At 45.4% G+C, this 26,465-nt stretch overlaps 1 protein-coding gene across 1 annotated transcript in view; it reads right to left on the bottom strand.

Moving 5' to 3' along the window:
* Positions 1 to 26,187, bottom strand: part of LOC308153903 (pre-mRNA-processing factor 40 homolog A-like) — a gene marked incomplete at both ends in the record, with an annotated part of 32,769 nt that extends 6,582 nt beyond the window's left edge. The window contains one exon of the mRNA XM_080527087.1: positions 26,094 to 26,187. Coding sequence (XP_080383213.1) covers positions 26,094 to 26,187 — 94 coding nt within the window. The remainder of the gene's footprint in view (positions 1 to 26,093) is intronic.
* Positions 26,188 to 26,465: the final 278 nt, after the last annotated feature.

Genomic DNA, 26,465 nt, shown 5'->3' on the forward strand with positions numbered 1-26,465 from the left:
GACCGTAGCGGGCATCCAAGTCGGCGAGCGCTCTGGTGTAAGGTGTCGGTGCGGAGGCATGGGCCAGAACCATGTTGTGGGCTCTGGGGTTCCTCACATGCTGAAGGAGAATCGCATATTTGTAGGACTCTGAGCAGGAGTCGTCCAAGAGCGTGTCTAGGCAGATGCGTAGTTCCACATACTGGCTCCTGTCCTCGTCCTTGAAGAAGGGGAACTTGGGTCCCTCCACCTGGGGAAACATCCTGTAGTGGATGATCGGGGCTGGAGTGACGGTCTGGGTGTCCGGCCTGCATGCATTTTGGTGCACTGGAGGACCTAGGGGTGTGCTACGCTCTTGGGGGATGGCTCCCCTCCCGGGCAGCGACGCTGGCTCCCTCTGGGCCGCGTAGCGGTCGGGTCCCTGGTCCTCTTCCTTCCAGGTGGTCAGCTGGGCCTGTAGTTGGACAGTCATGGCGGGGGTCATGGAGCCATCGGCGGGGGGTTCAGGAGATGGCACTCGAGAGGGCCGTGCGGAGGATGCTCTGGAGCTACGGGCCGACGGAGCTCTGCTGATGCACACGTCGCGCATGGTCTGCAGCATTTCCTCCATCTTCTCCGCGTGCAGTTGCTCTCTCTCCATCTTCTCCGCGTACAGTTGCTCTCTCGCCATCTGCCTCTCCGCCGCGCGTTCCGCCCCCTCCATCTGGAGGCGCTCGCGCTCGAACTGGATGCGTTCCCTCTCTAACGCCTCCTGGCGCTGTCTCTCCGCCGCACGTTCCGCTCCGTTCATCTGGAGGCGTTCACGTTCTAGCGCCTCCTGGCGCTGCCTCTCCGCCGCGCGTTCCGCTCCGTCCATCTGGAGGCGTTCGCGTTCTAGCGCCTCCTGGCGCTGGAGGCGTTCACGCTCGAACTGGAGGCGTTCCCGCTCGAACGCCATCTCGGCCTGTTGGCGCATATATTCTGACAGCGCGGCACTACTCCCTCTGGAGTGTATGCTATCCGCCCCAGAGGCAGAACTGCCCACGGAAACCCTGGACCGGGAGGAAGCCACTGAACGGCAGGAGCTAGGTCTCGAGCGCGCCGTACTGGGAGGCAGATCGTTAAGGCTGAGGCCCTCCCTCTTCCGCCCGCAGGCGCTGTCGGACCGGGCCTCTCCTTCCTGCTCTTCCGTTTCTACGGCAAAACCCTGCTGTTCTGCCATCTCATCCTCAGGCTGGTGCTCTTTGATGGCTGTCTCGGTGCTAGCCACCCGCGCGCCGGCGGACACCTCGGCCTCTCCGACCACTGTATCCCGTGGAGTGCGCTCCTCGCTACCACTCAGTGAGCTTTCGAGCTCAAGCTCATACTCCTGTAACCTCGGAGGCAACCGCGGGACTCTCTGTGGTCGTGGCTCTGGCTCAGGGGGGCGGAGAAGGGGGGGTAACTGTCTGGTCTGGTTGGCTGCGCTCAGCCATGCTATCACTACACTACCTATCCGGCTCGAAGGACCAATTGTAACCAGGGAGTAGCTAAAAGGACTGTAGAATTTAGGAAGGGCTGGTTATCTAACTAACTCTGAGCTAAATAGGCAGTGTAGGAGGATAGAGGTAGGGGGCGCCAGCAAACCTTTAGACTAGCATTACCATCGTTAGCATTAGCATTGGAATTAGCAGTAGCATTAGCATTGGAATTAGCATTAGCATTAGCATTGGAATTAGCATTAGCCTTAGCATACAAACAACTAAACACACGGTAACGGTATCCCATATGAACAAACACATTTATTTACACAACTGATGTATACATCCCAAAATATACTCCCTCCCCGCCGGCCACACACACACTCACTCACTCATAGTATCTGGCCTGAACAGGCTTAGAGTCCCGGACTGTGGTGCGCGTTGAGGCCTGGTTGGATGGCATGTGCGTCGAGGAAGGTAGCAGACAAAAAGGGGGGGGGTGACGTAGCAACGCGAAGGGAAAGGGGCTTCTTCGTGGTCCACGACGAGGTGAAGGGCTCAGGTCCGGTGGTCCACGTCGGTCGCAATCCACTCGTGGAGGCGACGACTCTGTCCAGCTTGATCTTGTCCGTCAGGTCCAACGTTCGCAGCCGGCTGCTGGCAAGGCTGGCTAACGGGAACACAGCTAAACGGGCTATCACAGTTGTAAACTCGATAATCACTAAACGGGTCTTCAGCTTCAGCACGGTGTGCGTGTTACTGACTCCGCCATCTTAGATCGACTTCGTGTTCTCTCTGCTTATTCTCACTCTCGTTGCTCTCATCACTCGGATTCTCATCACACACTGACTCACAGACCACTTCCGTCTCTATATATACACCACCGAACCTAGCATCCGGGTCACGGACACACCCCGGATATACTACGTCATCAAACATATACATAAACATTACAATAACAATACATACACCTTCATAAACGTACAGGAATAGTATAGAAAATAATAAAGAAATAACAGGGGCAAAATAGGGCTGGTTTGGGGAAACTAAACTGGCTCTAAACTGTGGGCCTTCACAACAGTGATGTTTTTGCCTTTGAGCTCTTGTTTGTTTAGCAGAGCTCCTGAAGACGACGTCAAGAAGAGTTAAGCTCACTGAGACATTGGTACAGTATGTCTATCTGAGACACTGGTACAGTATGTCTGTCTGAGACACTGGTACAGTATGTCTATCTGAGACACTGGTACAGTATGTCTGTCTGAGACACTGGTACAGTATGTTTGTCTGAGACACTGGTACAGTATGTCTGTCTGAGACACTGGTACAGTATGTCTATCTGAGACACTGGTACAGTATGTCTATCTGAGACACTGGTACAGTATGTCTATTTGAGACACTGGTACAGTATGTATCTGAGACACTGGTACAGTATGTCTATCTGAGACACTGGTACAGTATGTCTATCTGAGACACTGGTACAGTATGTCTATCTGAGACACTGGTACAGTATGTCTGTCTGAGACACTGGTACAGTATGTCTATCTGAGACACTGGTACAGTATGTCTATCTGAGACACTGGTACAGTATGTCTGTCTGAGACACTGGTACAGTATGTCTGTCTGAGACACTGGTACAGTATGTTTGTCTGAGACACTGGTACAGTATGTCTATCTGAGACACTGGTACAGTATGTGTATCTGAGACACTGGTACAGTATGTCTGTCTCTGAGTGGAGATACGGTCAGGGGAATTAAACAACAAGTGTAACCTCTGTTAGCCCTCCTGCCCTCCCCTCTCCTCCCCTGCCCTCTACTCCCCTCCCCGTCCTCCCCTCCCCTGGCCTCCCCTCCCCTGGCCTCCCCTCCCTTCCCCTGCCCTGGCCTCCCCTCCCTTCCCCTGTCCTCCCCTCCCCTGCCCTCTCCTCCCCTCCCCTGCCCTGCCCTCTCCTCCCCTCTCCTCTTCTTTCTTGGTCAACCCAGTTACCCTAAACTACAGTAACTGCTTAGCTTCTCTGTCGGACAGACAGACAGTAACTAGTAGTACTAACTGCTCTTACTTCTGGTCTAGGAGACAGTAACTAGTAGTACTAACTGCTCTTACCTCTGGTCTAGGAGAGACTAATGATCTAAAATCAAGGAGGATTATGGTCCCTAACCCCTTGCATTGAAATGAGATAAACTGAGAACTAAGACTAAAGACTAAACTAAGACAAACTGAGGTAAACTGCCTTTTCCTCTCCTGTACGTTAATCTGGGCTCAGCTCCTTATTGTCTCGTCCGGCAGTTGGACATCAGTTCTGGACAGTTTTATTTTACCTTTATTCTGCTGTAACTGAAGCTCTGAAGTCTCTGCTGTAGGGTTAGGGTTAAGCTGTCACAGCCTCTGCTGTATCTATCCCACCAGCCTCTGCTGTAGGGTTAGGGTTAGGGTTAGGCTGTCAGCCTCTGCTGTCTCTACCAGGTAGCAGACAGAAAGCTTGTCTCTCTTCCAGAAGAAACGTGTAAAAAGTAAAAGCAGAGAAAAAGCCTTAACCAGCGTGAGGTTCAACCCAGGACTCAGACCCTGAGGCAGCGCAGAGGAGAAACAGGTGGTGGAGCTCACTGCAGAGTCTGAGAGCTCCTTAACACACACACACACACACCACCAGACACACACACACACACACACACACACACACACACACACACACACACACCCCAGCTCAATAACCCCCTAATTTTCTACACTCTGTACAGCAGTGTGGTCCAGGGAGGTTGTTGTGAGAGTAGAGAGAGAGGGGGGGTGGCAGGAGGGAGAGGGGGGGTAGGAGGGAGGGGGGGGGGGGGTAGACCTCCCTGTGTAGAGCCTTTGTGAACACACGTCTGAAGAATGCGGGTGTGAACTGCTGCCAGAGGCGTATGCAATCCTTATGTTCCCCTGGGTGGGGGGGCTGTCCGGGGGCCGTGTCAGGACACCAACGCTGGGCCGCCCTGTCAGTCCTCCTCTGGTTCACTTCTATCTGTTTTCTCTTCCCTCCAATCCCTCCCTCCTTCCCTTATTTACTTTTGCTTGTTACTATTACTGTATGTAGTGTTTATGAGAGCTTCTAGTCTCTCTCTCTCTCGCCCTCTCTCTCCCTCTCACTCACTCTCTTTCTCTCTCTCTCTCTCTCTCCTTCTCTGTCTCTCTCTCGCTCTCTCTCTCTTGCTCTCTCTCGCCCTCTCTCTCTCTCACTCTCTCTCTCCCTCTCTCTCTCTCACTCTCTCTCTCCCTCTCTCGCTCTCTCTCGCTCTCTCTCTCTCGCCGTCTCTCTCTCGCTCTCTCTCTCTCCGTCTCTCGCTCTCTCTCTCTCGCCCTCTCTCTCTCTCTCGTTCTCTCTCTCTCACTCTCTGTCTCTCTCTCTCTCTTGCTCTCTCTCGCTCTCTCTCTCTAAGTGTATATAACATATCTTAAACAGAGAGACGTTTGAAACTCGTTACTGTCATGTAGGTGTTAGATGACCGCTGCGTATGTACTGTGTATGTACTGTGTGTGTACTGTGTGTGTACTGTGTATGTACTGTGTATGTACTGTGTGTGTACTGTGTGTGTACTGTGTGTGTACTATGTGTACTGTGTGTGTACTGTGTGTGTACTGTGTATGTACTGTGTATGTACTGTGTGTGTACTGTGTGTGTACTGTGTATGTACTGTGTATGTACTGTGTGTGTACTGTGTGTGTACTGTGTGTGTACTGTACTGTGTGTGTACTGTGTATGTACTGTGTATGTACTGTGTGTGTACTGTGTGTGTACTGTGTGTGTACTGTGTATGTACTGTGTATGTACTGTGTGTGTACTGTGTATGTACTGTGTATGTACTGTGTGTGTACTGTGTATGTACTGTGTATGTACTGTGTGTGTACTGTGTATGTACTGTGTATGTACTGTGTGTGTACTGTGTGTGTACTGTACTGTGTGTGTACTGTGTGTGTACTGTGTATGTACTGTGTGTGTACTGTGTGTGTACTGTGTATGTACTGCGTACATATGTTAGTCTTACAAGTCTGTTCTGTAGTGTATACTGTATCAAACAGATTTGAAGCCAACTAAATTAACACTAGAACAGCCGTGTCTAAATTACCTACTATAAGAGTTTAACACTAGAATAGCCGTGTCTATGTTACCTACTATAAGAGTTTAACACTAGAACAGCCGTGTCTATGTTACCTACTATAAGAGTTTAACACTAGAACAGCCGTGTCTATGTTACCTACTATAAGAGTTTAACACTAGAACAGCTGTGTCTATGTTACCTACTATAAGAGTTTAACACTAGAACAGCCATGTGTGTGTTACCTACTATAAGAGTTTAACACTAGAACAGCCGTGTCTATGTTACCTACTATAAGAGTTTAACACTAGAACAGCCGTGTCTATGTTACCTACTATAAGAGTTTAACACTAGAACAGCTATGTGTGTGTTACCTACTATAAGAGTTTAACACTAGAACAGCCGTGTGTGTGTTACCTACTATAGCACTATACATTAATACCATCAAATAAAAGCAGAGAATCTAAACTTTAACCTCATAGTAATTGTTGTAAGACTACGAGATGCTCTTCTATAACATCAAGCCTTGACTATTATCTGCTATAACTATAAACCGCCAGACTCCTCACCAAAACCAGAAAATGTGATCTTATCACTGCTGTTTTATCATCATTTTCTTGGTTACCAGTAAAGTACAGGTCTTGCTTTTAACATATAAAGCTCTAAATGGTCTAAACCTGCCTATTTAGCAGATCTGGTGAATTCCTAACTTTCTAATGTTCAGAAAAATTGTTCTTGTTCTTGCACAATCTCAGCTGTAAAGTCTGAATAAACTGCTAATGTCAAAAGCTAATTCATCCTCTAGCATTTCTAGCAGGTATCACTTCAGAGATGTGTGTTTGTTGTAGCCTAGACGGTAGACTCAGGTGAATGTCTGTTACTGGGATACAGGTGTGTTTGGTCTCTGGGACCTGGAGGTGGAGTAAATGAGGACCTGAGAGATTCAACCAGGCCCAGGGTCCCACAGACACCCACTCCCACAAGCCCCTGCTCTGCTGCTTTGGTCTGACACATTGTCTAGGAAACACCTGCACTAAGAGCCTCCAGAGAGGCCTTGTCTGTGTGCTTTGCAAAAGTGCGAGAGAGACAGAGAGACACAGAGAGAGAGGGAGACAGAGAGAGAGAGACAGAGAGAGACACAGAGAGAGAGAGGAGAGACAGAGAGAGAGAGAGGAGAGAAAGTGAGAGAGAGAGACAGAGAGAGAGACAGACAGACAGAGAGAGACAGAGAGAGAGACAGAGAGACAGAGAGAGAGAGAAAGAGAAAGAGAGAGAGAGATACAGAGAGAGAGAGAGACAGAGAGAGGAGTAACTTGATTGAGGTTTGGAGGGTGTGTTCACGTTGATCTCTCCACCCCTGGCAAGATCTGAAGAAGCACTTTTGATCCCCCCCCCCCCACACACACACACACACATGGCAGTTGGCCTGTCGACACATGCTTCCCCCCCCCCACATACACACACACACACATGGCTGTGGCCTGTCTGCAGCATTAGTGTGTCTGGGCTCTGACGATAGAAGGATAGGAGGTGACTGTATATTATGATGAGTATATTATGATGAAATAATAATAATAGTTTTGCCATTTAGCAGACGCTTTTAATCCAAAGCGACTTACATTTACAAATTACAGGGACATTCCCCCTGGAGTAACTACTAGTGTGCCCTTACTCAAGGGCACACTAGTAGTTGTGTGGTTTCAGGCGGGATTTGAACTCACAACCTTCTGACCACAAGTCCAACTCACTATCCACTAGACCACCACTACCCCGTTGTAGTACAGCATGATGTAATGTACTATGATGTATTATATGTTGCAGTATAGTATATTATAGTATGTTATAGTATGTTGTAGTATAGTATGTTGTAGTATGAGAGAATGTTATAGTATAGTATGTTGTAGTATATTATTGTATAGTATCTTGTAGTATAGTATATTATAGTATTGTATGTTGTAGTATAGTATGTTATCTGTGTACATACATCTACTGATGCCTCTGGACACATCTTCAGTGATGTTCCTGGAATCATCGGGCGTTTCGGGTCTTTCAACATCATACACCCTCCTCCAGGTGACTGATCAGACCCCAGCTTGTGTCCAGATGGCTAACTAGCTACCATGACTCCATGGCTCTCCTCTTTTGAGCCACAGCCATCTAGAGGCTCTCTCTGCCGCATTGGTGGTACTGCGGATGGCTCTCCTCTTTCTCTCTCCCTCGATGCCCAAACTGCTGAAGGCTCTGGCCAAGGAACGGGCTACAAATCCTCTGCAACCAACCTCTACTGGGAAACACCTCGCTCTCCAACCAGCCTGCTGGCAGTCACTGACCAGTCCCGCGTACTTGGAGAGCTTCCTCTCAAAGGCTTCTTCCAAGCGGTCTTCCCACGGGACTGTCAATTCCAGCAGCACTGCTTGCCTGGTGGACTCAGACCAGAGAACAATGTCTGGTCGCAGGGTGGTGACTGCAATGTGGCTGGGGAACTTCAGCTGATGTTCAAGGTCAACCAACAGCTGCCAGTCTCTTGCAGAGGTCAAGATGCCTGCAGATGTTTTCCTGGCAGGGGTTGGCTGCTCCCCAGCTCTGACAAAGGCGATGGTTTTCTTGGAGGGTCGGAACTGCTTTGCCCACACAAGTCCTGCGCTGATGGCTTCATGAGAGTGGAGTGGGTGTTAGGGGAGATGGTTTTGGAGGAGAGGTAGAGTTGGGTGTCATCGGCATAGCAGTGGAAGCGGAGGCCGTGGCGGCGGAGGACCTGTCCAAGGGGAAGGATGTACAGGATGAAGAGGAGGGGGCCTAGCACTGAACCCTGGGGGACACCGTGGGTGACTGGAGCAGTGGACGATACTACATCACACTACAGTCCCTGACAAAAGTATTGTCGCTTGGGTACAAGTTGACCTTAAGTGCCCCTCAAATATATTTCTAATCAAAAAATGTTTACAAGAAATGGCTAAATTCAATCCCAACAGCTTTTGAAATAATGTTTTGGTGCAAAACGAAACTGCTGAAAAGCATTCTAACGTTCACAGCTTGGTAAAGCCCACTGAGTCAGTTTTTGCAAAGACAAAAGTCTTGTCGCCTTGTCATATGATGCACCCAATCCTAGATTACAGCCTCACCTATGATCAATAATTGATCAATCAATTAGTGGGTGTGTATAAAAAGAATCCCAGCACACCAGACCTTCACATCAACAGCAACTTGACCTCTGACAACATGCCTAAGATTCACCCTGAGACCAAAGCGTTGATTATCAAGAGGCTGAAGACTGCTGAGGTGGCTGACACCTTCAATGTGTCTCAGCGTCAAGTACAAAGAATAAGAAAAAGATTTGAAGAGACTGGAGATGTTTTTGACAAGCCCAGGTCCAGCAGACCCCGCAAGACAACTGCTCGGGAGGACCGTTTGTTGGCTCGAAAATCCAAGGCCAGCCCCTTTTCCACTGCAGCAGAACTCCACCAGGCCTGGTCACCTCAAGTCCCCGTGTCAACCAGAACAGTTTGTAGAATTCTGTCTCGAAATGGCCTCCATGGTCGAATCAGTGCCCAGAAACCAGCACTAAACAAAAGGCAATTAAAAAAACGTGTGGCATTTGCCAAGACCCACAGCCTGCTAAAAGGATGGACGCTGGAAAAGTGGCAGAAGGTGGATTTCTCAGATGAATCTTCGGTTGAATTACATCACAGCCTCCGCAAATATTGCAGGAGACCTACTGGAGCCCGTAATATGGATCCGAGATTCACCCAGAGGTGTGCGAGAGATTTGCAGGGTGGAAGGCAATATCAATAGCCTAAAATATCAAGAAGTATTAGCTACCTCTTACATTCCCAACCATAAAAGGGGTCAAATTTTGCAGCAGGATGGTGCTCCATCGCATACTTCCATCTCTACATCAAAGTTCCTCAAGGCGAAGAAGATCAAGGTGCTCCAGGACTGGCCAGCCCAGTCACCAGACATGAACATCATTGAGCATGTCTGGGGTAGAATGAAAGATGGATGACTGGGAAGGTCCAAAAACTGATCAATGAGAGGGACAACGCCTTCTTCGCAGGGAAGGGCACACTGCTGTACAGCACCACCAGGGCTAACCTAAAGCGCGGCATCCGAGAGGCCAAGGCAGACCACAGAGAGAAGATTGAGGAATGCTTCCTGAGCAACGACTCCAGGCGGATGTGGCAGGGGGTTCAGCACATGACAAACTTCAGAGCCAACAGGCTCACAGCCGCAGAGGACGACCCCCTGCTGGCGGAAAAGCTGAACTCCTTCTACGCCCGGTTCGACGAGGGGCGAACGGAGGTAACCACAACACAAACACCACTCTGTCCAGCTCTCAGCAGCCTCACCCTCACAGAGCATGAAGTGAGACGCGTGCTGAAGGCGGTGGACCCCAGGAAAGCCTCTGGGCCGGATGGCGTCCTGGGACGGGTGCTGAGGGACTGCGCCGACCAGCTGGCCGGGGTTTTCACCAACATCTTCAACCAGTCCCTGTCCCAGGCCACCATCCTGAAAACCTCAACTATCATCCCAGTCCCGAAGAAAAGCACGGTGAGCTGCCTAAACGACTACCGCCCGGTGGCACTCACACCAATCATCATGAAGTGGTTCGAGAAACTAGTCCGGGCCCACATACTCACACGCCTCCCGCCCAACCTGGATCCATACCAGTTCGCCTACAGAGCCCACAGGTCCACAGAGGACGCCATCACGACGACTCTCCACGCCACTCTATCCCACCTGGAGAGGGGAAACAGCTACGCGAGACTGCTCTTTGTGGACTTCAGCTCTGCCTTCAACACCATCCTTCCAGACAGGCTAGTGACCAAACTACTAGACCTGGGACTATCACACTCTATATGTGCATGGATCAAGGACTTCCTGTCCGACCGCCCCCAGAGGGTGCGGGTGGGCTCCCACACCTCCACAGCCCTCAGACTCAGCACTGGGTCCCCCCAGGGCTGCGTGCTAAGCCCCATCCTCTACAACCTCTACACCTACGACTTCACCCCCGTCCACCCCAGCAACTCCATCGTAAAGTTTGCAGACGACACCACCGTGGTGGGCTGCATCTCGGGGGGGGACGAGGCGGCGTACAGGGATGAGGTAGAGCAGCTGAGAAAGCTGTGCAAGGTTAACAACCTGCTGCTGAACAAGTCAAAGACCCAGGAAATCATCGTGGACTTCAGGAGGAAAAAATCTGAGGTCCAGCCCCTGCTCATCGACGGAGAGAGCGTGGAGAGAGTCTCAACCCTCCGATTCCTGGGGGTGCACATACAGGATGACCTGTCCTGGAAGAACAACACAGCAGCCACCATCAAGAAGGCACAACAGCGGCTCTACTTCCTGAGAGTCCTCAGGAAGGAACACAACAAGCAGGAGATACTGGTGGCCTTCTACCGCGGCGTAGTGGAGAGCATCCTCACCTACGGCATCTGCAACTGGTTCTCCAGCTGCACAACCGCGGAGAGAAATGCGCTACAGAGAGTCGTGAGAACAGCCCAGAAGATCACCGGCGCCCCCCTCCCCTCTCTGGAAGAGCTGTACAACACACGCTGTCTCAGGAAGGCCTCCAAGATCTCCAGAGACCCAACCCACCCTGGGTACGAACACTTTGCCCGGCTGCCCTCGAAAAGGCGGTACAGGACCATGGCCGCAAGGACAAACAGACTGAAGCTCAGCTTCTACCCCAGGGCCATCCAGGCCCTGAACACAGCAAAGACCTAGGTTCTGGGCCCTGGACAGTCTGGACGGATTGATGGCAGCTGGATTGAAAAAATCAGGTGTAGTGCTGAGGCACAAATATGTACATTTCAAGCCTGCAAACTGCGACACTTTAAATGAATGTGCAATAACACTATGTGCAATATGACAACCCTAGTCGTCTATCTGTACAGTATAGTATAGTGGATAGTGTACATAGCCTTTATTTATGTAAACCAGCTCCTTTCCCTTCTTGTTTTTTTTTTGTTTTTTTTTCTTTCCTAGCACCAGGGGAGCCACCCCTCCCAAATGTCGTTGTTTGGTACCTGTACTATAGCAATGACAATAAAGACCATTCATTCATTCAAGAGGAAGCATGGAAGACGAAACCAAAGAATCTTGATGAACTCTGGGAGGCATGTAAGACTGCTTTCTTTGCTATTCCTGATGACTTCATCAATAAATTGTATGAATCATTGCCGAACCGCATGGATGCAGTCCTTCAAGCTCATGGAAGTCATACAATATATTAGATATGGATCTCACAGCACCACTACTTAATTCACTGAAGTTATGCAACATATTTTAGTATTTGAAGTAAATTATTTGTTCAATTTTCACATTACTCTCTGTAGGCGACAAAACTTTTGTCTTGCCAAAATCTGACCTTTCTGTGTTCATTAAATGATCAATCTTTCTTCAGTGAAGCATTTATTTTGGTATATTAAACATAATTTGGGAGGGGTTTTGCTTTCATATGAGCCATTTCTAAAACCAATGGATTAATTAAAAGTCAGGTTATAAACTGTTGTTTCTACAAAATGGATAAGTGACAAGACTTTTGTCAGGGACTGTATACTACATCATACTATACTACATCACACTATACTATACCATACTATACTACATCATACTATACTATACCATACTACATCATACTATACTATACCATACTACATCATACTATACTATACCATACTATACTACATCATACTATACCATACTATACTATACCATACTATACTACACCAGGGCTGGACTGGCCATCTGGCATACCGGGCATTTGCCCGGTGGGCCGCGGTAGTTTTGGGCTGAGCCGACCGGCAAAATAATTTTTTTATTTATTTTTATTTTTATTTTTTTTTAACCAGCCGGCCCGGCCGAAAGCTACCATCGGACGGCCCATAAATCGAAAGCTACCATTGAACGGCCCATAAATCAGGGACAGCGGCCCATTGGTCAATTTTCTATACAGACACTGGGCTGGCCCAATCAACAGAGAGAAGGGGGGGGGGGGGGTCAGGGGTCACGCACGCACGCAGCACCAGACCTCCGTCTCAGTTTCGCGGTAGTTTTGGGCCGAGCCGGCCGGCAAAATAAATGTAGTTAGCCTGGATAGTTACTAGATAGATACTGAGAGAGATGGAGCGCAAAAGCACACTAAAACGGAAGGGAGGCTGGGAAAAACTTAGGGAGAAAAACAAAAAGAAACTCGAGGCAGATGCTGCCAAATGTGTAAACATTAGGGACATGTTTGCTGCACCCTCAAGTTTACCACAGCAGCAACAGCAACAGGTTGAAGAGGAGGCTGGCAGGGAGGAGCGGGAGCAGGGTACAGATACAGAGGATAGAGAGGATACAGAAGAAGCGGGGCCGAGTCAGCCTGTAACCGTTGACCCGGTAAGGAAAATATAGGTAGCTGTTAGGGGTGTAACGGATCGCCCCCCACGGTTCGGCACGCATGTGTACCGCGGATCAATTGCAAAATGTAACCAAGTAATAATATTACTTAATATTAGTTAATATCCCTTGTAAATCACAATGTAGAGTTGCCATGAAAAGATAGACGCGACAGTTGCGTGCTTTGTTTTACTCTAAAGCGCAATGATAGGTTGATAATGGGAAAAAAAATCTAGAACAACAAGGCTGCGTTCGTAAATTCGCTCTGGAATCTGATCACTGAGTACACTGGTCTACTTGCACTGGTACCATTGCTTACTGTATGTAGTCGTCTTTGTAGTGGTTTGGGGGAATACTACAGTTTGTCATATGACTGTACAGCACAATATATAAGACGAGTATATAAGGCAAGTATTTTTGTGCTGGTGGGTGTGGTCCGACCGATTGGGGTGGGCCTGTCTGGGCCAAAAATGCCAGGGCCTAATTTTTGTCCCAGTCCAGCCCTGTACACCATACTATACTACATCATACTATACTACATCACACTATACTATACCATACTATACTACATCATACTATACTACATCATACTATACTATATCATACTATACTATACCATACTATACTACATCATACTATACCATACTATACTACATCATACTATACTATACCATACTATACTACATCATACTATACTACATCACACTATACTATACCATACTATACTACATCATACTATACTACATCATACTATACTATACTACATCATACTATACTATACCATACTATACTACATCATACTATACTATACTATACTACATCATACTATACTACATCATACTATACTATACTACATCATACTATACTATACCATACTATACTACATCATACTATACCATACTATACTACACCATACTATACTACATCATACTATACTATACCATACTATACTACATCATACTATACCATACTATCCTACATATAATGTAACATAATAAATGAAATGCAAAGTTTTGTTGCAAAAAAGAAGCTTTGCATAGCAACATACCAAATGAATAGTGGAATATCCTACTCCAATTACTCGGGCAAGCCCTAATTTTAATTCAACTCATTGTTATATAAGCCTACTAGTTTTACCGGCGCCTTTCCCATTCATCATAGCATGCATACATTTGATTATTACAAAGTTCTATATTACGGAGAAGGTACAAACTATATTTTTTTATCTTACCTTGCTTGCTGCTTGTGAAGCTTTGGACGGCATGTTTTATGAAGACTGCGTCAATGTCCTTCTTTTGCAGCCGTATGACATGACGTAAGCACGTACGATTCTTTGTGCATGTCCCAAAAACCCATAGAGAATGCCCGAATGGCCAGAAGTTACCAAAATAGATTTTACATGCAAGTCTACGAGAACAGCCTAGTGCAATTTCGAGTAGAGGGAAAGTTGCACTGAAAGGGGCGGGACTTGAAGCTGATTGGACTATACTCCACAGAACACTAGCTGATTGGACTATGATATACTCCACAGAACACTAGCTGATTGGACTATTCAGAAGCAACACTGTCTAGAAGTCATAGGAAAAAAAATCTCTCTCTTCTCCCTTTGGTGGGGCATTGTCCAATTGCCCTAATGAACCAGCCTCCCCTGACTACATCATACTATACTATACCATACTATACTACATCATACTATACTATACCATACTATACTACATCATACTATACTATACTACATCATACTATACTATACCATACTATACTACACCATACTATACTATACCATACTATACTACATCATACTATACTATACTACATCATACTATACTATACCATACTATACTACATCATACTATACTATACTATACTACATCATACTATACTATACCATACTATACTACATCATACTATACTATACTACATCATACTATACTATACCATACTATACTACATCATACTATACTATACCATACTATACTACATCATACTATACTATACCATACTATACTACATCATACTATACTATACCATACTATACTACATCATACTATACCATACTATACTACACCATACTATACTATACCATACTATACTATACCATACTATACTATACCATACCATAATATATCATACTGAGAGAGAGAGAGAGAAACAGATGTAGCATGCCGATCATTGTGTAAGTGGAGAGGACCCAGCCTTTCAGCCTTTCCTCTGGGTGTGATGTGTGTCCTGGCCTGACCCCTCCAGACCTGTCTCCCAGCAGCCTCTCTGTCTGTAGATCTGATGTCTGTCAGTGTTGTGTCTGTAGTGATGTAGGTCAGTGGTCTGTCTGTAGATGTGTTTCAGTTCTGACCATCACCAACATATCCTCTCGCAATACTAGAATCCTTTATCCTAGTAGACTTTTACTGTAACGTCAATTCAGGGTTGGAATCAGAGCTTTGTGACGTGTGTGTGTGTGCGCGTGTGTGTGTGTGTGTGTGTGTGTGTGTTGTCAAAGGAACAAGCTGTGTCATGGCAGCTGTTTTCTGACAACTCAACTGTGTTTCATTACAGCGTCGTGCTACACTGACAGAGTTACACTGACAGAGCTACACTGACAGAGTCACAGACAGAGTTACAGACAGAGTTACAGACAGAGTCACAGACAGAGTTTCACTGACAGAGTCACAGACAGAGTCACAGACAGAGTTACACTGACAGAGTCACAGACAGAGTTACACTGACAGAGCTACACAGACAGAGTCACAGACAGAGTCACAGACAGAGTTACACTGACAGAGTCACAGACAGAGTCACAGACAGAGTTACACTGACAGAGTCACAGACAGAGTCACTGACAGAGTTACACTGACAGAGTTACACTGACAGAGTCACAGACAGAGTTACACTGACAGAGCTACACTGACAGAGTCACAGACAGAGTTACTGACAGAGTTACACTGACAGTCACACTGACAGAGTCACAGACAGAGTTACACTGACAGAGTTACCGTGGAGAGGAACGGTTCTGATGTTTAATGTGGAGGGCAGGACCGACAGAGAGGGTTAGGGTTAGGCTGAGAGAGGGTTAGGGTTAGGGTTAGACTGAGAGAGGTTTAGGGTTAGACTGAGAGAGCTGCTAGTGTAACTTAGACGACCTGGGACCTCGGATACAGAGAGACACACATACATGTCACCAATGAAGCCACGATGTACAAACAGTGGCTGTGTAGTAGCCCGTAGATATTTTTGTCAACACTAGCCATAATGACTAGCTTTGTGCTAGCGTTGTGTTGCTGGAGGCTCTTACTACACGGCTCTGGGAGGCTATTTACAGCTGCTGCTTCCACCAGACCGTGACTCGCCCACAGCCGTGTTCCCCCTCCACACCCAGCTTTGGGTCTGTGGTCGGCTGAGAGTGTCACGCAACGTCATTGTACATTACATTGTATATTACATACAACACTTTCATGGTATCATTTGGCCACGGTACATGACAGGGAGACAGGCGTGTATTTAAAGGTTTGGGGTTATAGGAACAGGGGGCACCTTGTCAGCATGAAGACAGACAAAGCATGAAAACAAACCTCTGACCACAATGAGATATTTTTCTCCATGAACACATGATGTGTCTGTCCTAAGGCGCAGACAGATGACATGGGGGGGCGGGGGGGGGGGTTACCCTCCTCCTCCTCCGTTACACAAGGACGAGGTCACTGAGTTGCTGGTGTGGAAGTGAAAGCGGTGCGTTTGACTCTGGCTGTTTCACAACACAAGTTACATAAACTAAGTCTGGGTCTAAGTCACTCATATAAACTAAGTCTGGGTCTAAGTCACTCATATAGACTAAGTCTGGGCCTAAGTCACTCATATAGACTCAGTCTGGGTCTAAGTCACTCATATAAACTAAGTCTGGGTCTAAGTCACTCATATAAACTAAGTCTGGGTCTAAGTCACTCATAATAAACTAAGTCTGGGTCTAAGTCACTCATCTAGACTAAGTCTGGGTCTAAGCCACTCATATAGACTCAGTCTGGGTCTAAGTCACTCATATAGACTCAGTCTGGGTCTAAGTCACTCATCTAGACTAAGTCTGGGTCTAAGTCACTCATATAGACTCAGTCTGGGTCTAAGTCACTCATCTAGACTAAGTCTGGGTCTAAGCCACTCATATAGACTCAGTCTGGGTCTAAGTCACTCATATAGACTCAGTCTGGGTCTAAGTCACTCATATAGACTCAGTCTGGGTCTAAGTCACTCATATAGACTCAGTCTGGGTCTAAGTCACTCATATCATCCTGGATTGCCCGGTGTACCACCCACCCAACGGGATACATGGCTGTCTGTATTAGATGACGAGACGATGACGTGGCTTCTGGAGGGGTGTCCAGAAATAGCCCGGGTGAGCCCCTCAACCAGGTCTCAGGTTGGTAAAAGGGTAGCCCCTCGGCCCCGAGCCTGGTGGAGTGGAGAGGAAAACAACTACCCATACGCCGAAGAAGAAGTCACTCAAATAGACTCAGTCTGGGTCTAAGTCACTCATATAAACTAAGTCTGGGTCTAAGTCACTCATATAAACTAAGTCTGGGTTTAAGTCACTCATATAAACTAAGTCTGGGTTTAAGTCACTCATATAAACTAAGTCTGGGTTTAAGTCACTCATATAGACTCAGTCTGGGTCTAAGTCACTCAGACTTTCCATTGAAGATTTCTTGGGTCCAGGAAACCTCAAAACATGGTTCTGGGTTATGCTCAAATCAGGAGGAATGGTGTTAAAGTGTGTGTGTGTTAATGTGTGTGTGTATGTGTGTGTGTTTGTGTGTTAATGTGTGTGTTCTGGTGCTGGAGGATGCATTAGCTGCCTACCGTCTGTCTGTGTCTGAGGGTGTTGTTGTGTCTGGTTGTCTTACCTTTGATGTGAGTGGGTCTAGAAATACACTGCTGGGTGGTGAGAGTGTTGGGTTGTGTTCTAGTCTTCTGGTCCGCATGTCGACAACCAATCAAAATGTTCAGACTTTTCTTTCGAAACACGGAACTACGTTTCAACATTGTTGAGAATCACAACACAAACTCACTAGTCGAGCCTAAACACTGCAACAACGCAATGGATTGGGTGAGTAATCCCCACTGCTACCTAGTTAACTAGAACACTACTTTACATTGTTACCTAGTTAACTACAACACTACTTTACATTGTTACCTAGTTAACTAGAACACTACTTTACATTGTTACCTAGTTAACTACAACACTACTTTACATTGTTACCTAGTTAACTACAACACTACTTTACATTGTTACCTAGTTAACTACAACACTACTTTACATTGTTACCTAGTTAACTACAACACTACTTTACATTGTTACCTAGTTAACTAGAACACTACTTTACATTGTTACCTAGTTAACTACAACACTACTTTAAATTGTTACCTAGTTAACTAGAACACTACTTTACATTGTTACCTAGTTAACTACAATACTACTTTACATTGTTACCTAGAACACTACTTTACATTGTTACCTAGAACACTACTTTACATTGTTACCTAGAACACTACTTTACATTGCTACCTAGTTAACTAGAACACTACTTTACATTGTTACCTAGTTAACTACAAAACTACTTTACATTGTTACCTAGTTAACTAAAACACTATTTTACATTGTTACCTAGTTAACTAGAACACTACTTTACATTGTTACCTAGTTAACTACAACACTACTTTACATTGTTACCTAGTTAACTACAACACTACTTTACATTGTTAGCAGGCTCACAAAACAAGCTGTGTTAGTTGACTAGCGATGTGTCGTTGATTTTCAACAACGCAGAAATGTATTCACGTTTCTAAAGAAAAGTCTGATCGTTACATCAGATCAGACATGAAGACCAGAGCATTAGAGCCTGTCACATATGATGAGGTATGGAGGAGGAATATAGACCAGCTGTTTGTCTCTCTGCTGACGTAGTCTATGTGTGGTAAACGTCACCTAAGAGTAACTCACAGCTATGCTAAGCTGCGTACAATTAAAAAGTAAAAAGGGAAGGATGTTTCAGTTGTGGTAGAATGACTTATTAGAGGAGAATGATGATTATACAGCCTGGTACGCTAGGAGCCACGGGTGGCAGAGAGCTGCCTCTCTGTCTCTCTGCTTCTCTGTCTCTCTGTCTCTCTGTCTCTCTGTCTCTTCAACAAAGACAGATTTAAGATGATTTAACCACAACTAAATTAGAGGTCTGACACTTGCATACTTAGTAAAGGTTATTTTCCTGTTATTTAGAAATGTGCTCATGTGTTCATGTAATCCCATGGATACAGGCTACGACTCAACACATGCAGTAAAGCACATGTACTGATGACTGATGCAGTTTCAAATGCTGACTTTATCTGTCACATTCACGTCTATCACTTCATAACTCATTAATGTCGGGTCTCAGATGCTCGGGCTCAAACAGGGATGCGGTGGTAGAACGCACATATCTAGAAAAAGTCATGAAAGGAGGGTCCTGAAATGTGATCGAGTGCAAAGATATAAAAGAAAAATTACTCACTTGGTCAAATGACCCCACCCATGGCTGTTCTAGTGTTAATGACCCCCCCATGGCTGTTCTAGTGTTAATGACCCCACCCATGGCTGTTCTACTGTTCAAGGGATGCTCCTCTTCAGTATTACCTGATCTATACATTCTCCTGATCTATACATTCTCCTGATCTATACATTCTCCTGGCACACAATCCACTTTTTCCACTTTCAACCAGCCACAGACATTTTATATTTTGTTGCAGCTTTCATGTGGAATATTCAAGTTATTAATTATTCTATTCTTGGCCTGCGTACATAGGCCTATATGTGTGACAGCTATTGTTGGCCTGCGTACATAGGCCTATAGGTGTGACAGCTATTCTTGGCCTGCGTACATAGGCCTATCCGGTTGTTAAGTCTGACGTCAAAAGTGACGTTTAGCCATTTACGGGTCCAAACCAGAAATTCCCCGCACCAGAGTACCAGTGAACTACAGTGGTAGAATGACAGTTTAATCATTTTTTAGACTCGGATCTATTCATCCAACAAGGGACACAGCACTTTCCCGTTTTCTCCATATTGTCAGGGTATTTTGAGCCTTGGAAAAGCGCTATATAAATATAATTAATTATCATTATTATTTCGGCATTTCGATGACAGCGCCTCAGCCAACTTTGGACCCGGAAACACGTCACGACTTAACAACCGAATAGGTGTGACAGCTATTCTTGGTCTGTGTACATAGGCCTATAGGTGTGACAGCTATTCTTGGTCTGCGTACATAGGCCGATAGGTGTGACAGCTATTCTTGGTCTGCGTACATAGGCCTATAGGTGTGACAGCTATTCTTGGCCTGCGTACATAGGCCTATAGGTGTGACAGCTATTCTTGGCCTGCGTACATAGGCCTATAAGTGTGACAGCTATTCTTGGAAGGTCGTAGCTAATTTCAGATGGGTTCTCGCTTCTGCAGTTCATTGCTCTCTCGTCTTATTTTCATGTAAAGAATTTGAAGACTTTATTAAGTTGCATGTTCAGGATACATCTCAACTTCAAAAAGTATCCGTTGTAAAACGACTAAACTTTCTGAATCTCATAATCTCATCTCACACAATCAAATCAAATCAAGTTTTATTTGGATATTTCTCACAAGATGTGATTCAATGCGCTTAAACAATGACTAGGTCCCTTGATAGTGTAACAAATATAATACAGATGTACTATAAAAGGAGTCAATACATTATATAATACTATGTGGAAAGTGTTCTGTATCTTTCTATCTCATTCTCTCTCTCTGTCTCTCATTTTCATTTCTTTCCTGTTGGTCTTTTTGACAGTTTTCTGCGAAGGAGAGTATTTTAGTATTTTAATAATTTGTTGTGTTTGGCGTGAGTCTGACCATCTGGTGGCTAAGCTGTGTTGCTTCAGAAGGTTTTCTGGTGAATGAGAAACAGGTTTTCACAGTTTCACTCCCTGCGTATAATAACTCTTCCTCATAACTGCTGTCTAGTCCACACGTCCACCTCCGTACCTGGAGTCAGCCTACAACAACACTGTCCATCACTTACGTAGCAGCAACACGTATTCAAGCAACATGTTCTAAGTAGAACATGGCAGTTTATGATGCACCATAACACTCCACGTGAGGAGTGTGTCCTGTGTGTGTGTGTGTGTGTGTGTGTGTGTGAGTGTGTCCTGTGTGTGAGTGTGTCCTGTGTGTCCTGTGTGTCCTGTGTGTGTGTGTGTGTGTGTGTGTGTGTGTGTGTGTGTGTGTGTGTGTGTGTGTGTGTGTGTGTGTGTGTGTGTGTGTGTGTGTGTGTGTGTACTGGGGACTTCCACACCAGGGAAGACCTGCTGGTCTAATGAGTGAACAGGGGAGAGGAGAGGAGGGGAGGAGGGGACGAGGAGAGATGAGAGAGGAGAGGAGGGAGGAGGGGAGGAGGAGAGAGGGGAGGAGGAGAAAGGAGGAGAGGAGGAGAGAGGAGAGAGGGGAGGAGAGGAGAGGAGGGGAGAGGAGAGAGGGGAGAGGAGAGGAGGGGAGAGGAGAGGAAGGTAATTCCCAGCAGCAGTCTCTAGTCACAGATGAACGCTGGAGGTTTACATTCATGGTCGACTCTTCTAGAGTTTCTAGAATCTTCTAGAACCGTCTAAGCCATTGTGTTGACTAGTTATTCTCAAATCAAGAAATCAATTGATAATCGTTTTTTCTAGCTTTGTGAATATCATACTGAATTCATTCATAGTCGCAATCACTCTATTGTCTCCTCTCCCTTCTCCCTCCTCCCTGCCTCCTCTCACCATTAAACAGGTGTTCAGTGTTTGAGTAGGTGTACAATGTGTGTGTGTGTGTGTATCTCTGTGCGTGCATGCATGCGTGTGTGTATCTCTCTGTGTGTATGTGTGTGTGTCTCTCTCTGCTTGTGTGTGTGTCTGTATCTCTCTAAGTGTGTATGTCTGTCTCTCTCTAAGTGTGTGTGTCTGTCTCTCTCTAAGTGTGTGCGTCTGTCTCTCTCTAAGTGTGTGCGTCTGTCTCTCTCTAAGTGTGTGCGTCTGTCTCTCTCTAAGTGTGTGCATGCCAGTTCAGTGTTACTAATGAGCTGAGGGAGAGCAGGGTAGAGAGAGAGAGCAGGTAGAGAGAGAGCAGGTAGAGAGAGAGAACAGGTAGAGAGAGAGAAGGTAGAGAGAGAACAGGTAGAGAGAGAGAGCAGGTAGAGAGAGAGCAGGTAGAGAGAGAGCAGGTAGAGAGAGAGCAGGTAGAGAGAGAGCAGGTAGAGAGAGAGAGAGCAGGTAGAGAGAGAGCAGGTAGAGAGAGAGAGAGCAGGTAGAGAGAGAGAGAGCAGGTAGAGAGAGAGCAGGTAGAGAGAGAGAACAGGTAGAGAGAGAGAGAGCAGGTAGAGAGAGAGAGAGAGCAGGTAGAGAGAGAGAACAGGTAGAGAGAGAGAGAGCAGGTAGAGAGAGAGAGAGAGAGCAGGTAGAGAGAGAGAGAGAGAGAGAGCAGGTAGAGAGAGAGAGAGCAGGTAGAGAGAGAGAGAGCAGGGTGTTTGTCATGTTGTACAGCAGGACTCAAACAATGGTTTCTCATTTCCTCTCAGACTCTCAGGAGAGAAATTGGAAGAAATTGAGTCACTTTGCTAGTGGTGGAGAAGGCTAATGGACCAGCTCATCATTCACTGCTGCCGGAAGAGAGATGAGAGTGTTTCTGAAAATAATGTAAATACTAAAGATGATTATGACCATTTTGCCAGACTTTTATATATTTGTGTTCCACTTCTAATGCATTACTAGAACTGCGTTTAGCTTCCATTGGCCATTTAGTTTTCTGTCCATTCGTGTGCCTGGGACTACCTGGAAACCAGAGACAAGTTACCTAATAGTTTGGTAACTGTCTGGTCCCTGTGTTTCTATGGTAGTTTGGTACCTGTCTGTCTTGTGTGTTTCTATGGTAGTTTGGTACCTGTCTGTCTCCTGTGTTTCTATGGTAGTTTGGTACCTGTCTGTCTCCTGTGTTTCTATGGTAGTTTGGTACCTGTCTGTCTCCTGTGTTTCTATGGTAGTTTGGTACCTGTCTGTCTCCTGTGTTTCTATGGTAGTTTGGTACCTGTCTGTCTCCTGTGTTTCTATGGTAGTTTGGTACCTGTCTGTCTTGTGTGTTTCTATGGTAGTTTGGTACCTGTCTGTCTCCTGTGTTTCTATGGTAGTTTGGTACCTGTCTGTCTCCTGTGTTTCTATGGTAGTTTGGTACCTGTCTGTCTCCTGTGTTTCTATGGTAGTTTGGTACCTGTCTGTCTCCTGTGTTTCTATGGTAGTTTGGTACCTGTCTGTCTCCTGTGTTTCTATGGTAGTTTGGTACCTGTCTGTCTTGTGTGTTTCTATGGTAGTTTGGTACCTGTCTGTCTCCTGTGTTTCTATGGTAGTTTGGTACCTGTCTGTCTCATGTGTTTCTATGGTAGTTTGGTACCTGTCTGTCTCCTGTGTTTCTATGGTAGTTTGGTACCTGTCTGCTGCTGTTTGTATTATGATGGTTGAACATGTTGATGTCTTTTTTACCTCCTTGATTTTATTTAAACTTTTATTGCACTTTTAATGTGTCTCCAGTCCGCTGTATGGGTGACCTTGGCTGTCCAGAAAGGCACCAATGAAATAAAATGATGATGATGATTATTATTATTTAAGCAATATCACACGAGAGGGAGTGTGTTATACTGAATATCAGCACGGCTGTGATTCGGTTGTAGGTATGAGGCCGCAGGCCGAGTACCGAAGACGCTCTCTATAACAGCACGACCTCGAGTGTGATATTGCTTTTATACAACAGTTCTACAGCACGATTTATTAGTTAACAGTAATAAGCGACAACAGATTATGATTTGTTTGTTTATTTAATCATAAAAATAAACAAAAAATAGTTCCGCAACTGAACTTCAAATGGACTGTTGCCTAGTAACCTGAACACAAACATGTAGTCTAATTAATGGTCATTTAGTAGAACATCTGTGCGGCGGAGTGATACATATAGTTAACAGTCCAGTGCAGTTATACTGTATATCGTAACTGGTGGAATGCCTCTTGTCCAATCAAATTACTTGGTCGGAACTAACTGTTGTATAATAATTATTATATTTTCAAAAATGTTGTATTATTATTATTGTTATTATTACCATTATTGCTATTATTATTATTATTATTATTATTATTATTATTATTATTATTATTGTTATTATTGTTGTATCTTGCCTTACTGTGTTATTTGTCTCAGAATGTTACTCTCTTACACTGATGTGACGTAACAATAAAACCTGAAACTTGAACACGGTCTGTCTCTGTTTCTGTTTCTCTGACTCACATGTTTTTGCTCAGAATTTAAAAAAAACAGCTGAACCTAACGACTGTTTCCAGGACAACCGTTAATTATACCTTAAAATTAACCACCAGGAATGTCCTGTTCTTACAGTCGTTACTGAGAGGGTAGAAATACAGGTTAGCATGTTAGCTGTAACTGACTTCTGACAGAGTTGGCTAACCTCAGATGATCTCAGTGTTACTCAGCAGTAGTGATATTCTGTCATATATATACATACAGTAAGGATATTCTGTCATATATATATTTATATACAGTAATGATATTCTGTCATATACATACATACAGTAATGATATTCTGATATATATATATACAGTAATCATATTGTGTCATATATATATATACAGTAATGATAGTGTCATATATATATATACAGTAATGATATTCTGTCATATATACATACAGTAATGATAGTGTCATATATACATACAGTAATGATATTCTGTCATATATATATACAGTAATGATATTCTGTCATATATATATATATATATACATATATACAGTAATGATATTCTGTCATATATATACATACAGTAATGATATTCTGTCATATATATATATATATATATATATATACAGTAATGATATTCTGTCATGCAGACGTTGGTCCTGACTGAGGGGTTAGGTTTGAAAAACAACATACATGTCAACATACGTGTGTCAAACCGTCTTTCATCTGTCAGGGTCAGGGTTAGGGTTAGGGTCGCCTTGCATGGTAGCTTTCCGCCATTGGAGTGTGAATGTGTGTGTGAATGGGAGAATGAGATGCCGTTGTAAAGCTCTTTGGAATAAGGCACTATATGAGTCTATTTAAGTCAAAACCTTTGAGTTGAATGAAAGGAAATGAGGGAGTTTCTCGAGCGTAGAGGAGAGTTAGAGGAGAGTTTCTCCAGCTAAAGGAGAGTTAGAGGAGAGTTTCTCCAGCGTAAAGGAGAGTTACAGGAGAGTTTCTCCAGCGTAGAGGAGAGTTACAGGAGAGTTTCTCCAGCGTAAAGGAGAGTTACAGGATAGTTTCTCCAGTGTAAAGGAGAGTTACAGGAGAGTTTCTCCAGCGTAGAGGAGAGTTACAGGAGAGTTTCTCCAGCGTAAAGGAGAGTTAGAGGATAGTTCTCCAGCGTATAGGAGAGTTACAGGAGTTTCTCCAGCGTAAAGGAGAGTTACAGGAGAGTTTCTCCAGCGTAAAGGAGAGTTAGAGGAGAGTTTCTCCAGCGTAAAGGAGAGTTAGAGGAGAGTTTCTCCAGCGTAAAGGAGAGTTAGAGGAGAGTTTCTCCAGCGCGAAGGAGAGTTAGAGGAGAGTTTCTCCAGCGTAAAGGAGAGTTACAGGAGAGTTTCTCCAGCGTAAAGGAGAGTTACAGGAGAGTTTCTCCAGCGTAAAGGAGAGTTACAGGAGAGTTTCTCCAGCGTAAAGGAGAGTTACAGGAGAGTTTCTCCAGCGTAAAGGAGAGTTACAGGAGTTTCTCCAGCGTAAAGGAGAGTTACAGGAGAGTTTCTCCAGCGTGAAGGAGAGTTACAGGAGAGTTTCTCCAGCGTAAAGGAGAGTTACAGGAGAGTTTCTCCAGCGTAAAGGAGAGTTAGAAGAGAGTTTCTCCAGCGTAAAGGAGAGTTACAGGAGAGTTTCTCCAGCGTAAAGGAGAGTTAGAGAGTTTCTCCAGCGTAAAGGAGAGTTACAGGATAGTTTCTCCAGTGTAAAGGAGAGTTAGAGAGTTTCTCCAGCGTAAAGGAGAGTTACAGGAGAGTTTCTCCAGCGTCGAGGAGAGTTACAGGATAGTTTCTCCAGCGTAAAGGAGAGTTACAGGAGAGGTTCTCCAGCGTAAAGGAGAGTTACAGGATAATTTCTCCACTATGTCAGAGGTACTTAAGACACAATCCCTCTTGGCAGCGCACCTCTTTGTGTTGGAGAAGTCACCCGAAAACTGAAGGTTTATTTTTTCAATCTCTTTCTCTGACATGTCGGTGAATTTGCTTTTGATTATGAGAGAAGTATTATTTTAAATGTTCTGTTTGAAAGTTTTTCAAAATACGCCCCCCCACTCCCTCTCTCCCCAGGAGAACAGGTCTCTAATCCGTCCCACGGCCCCCGGCATGTTGGGACAGCTGCTCATGTGATGTGGCTCTCCACAGGTTGCATGATTCATGTTATGAGTCAACATCCACAACTGGAGCGTTGGCCTGGAGCACCTCGGGGTACCTCGGGGTACACCCTCAGAGCCGTGACTCAGAGAGGCGC

Source organism: Nansenia antarctica (assembly GCF_963989245.1).
Source record: "Nansenia antarctica genome assembly, chromosome: 1".
In the NCBI taxonomy this organism is placed as follows: domain Eukaryota; kingdom Metazoa; phylum Chordata; class Actinopteri; order Argentiniformes; family Microstomatidae; genus Nansenia; species Nansenia antarctica.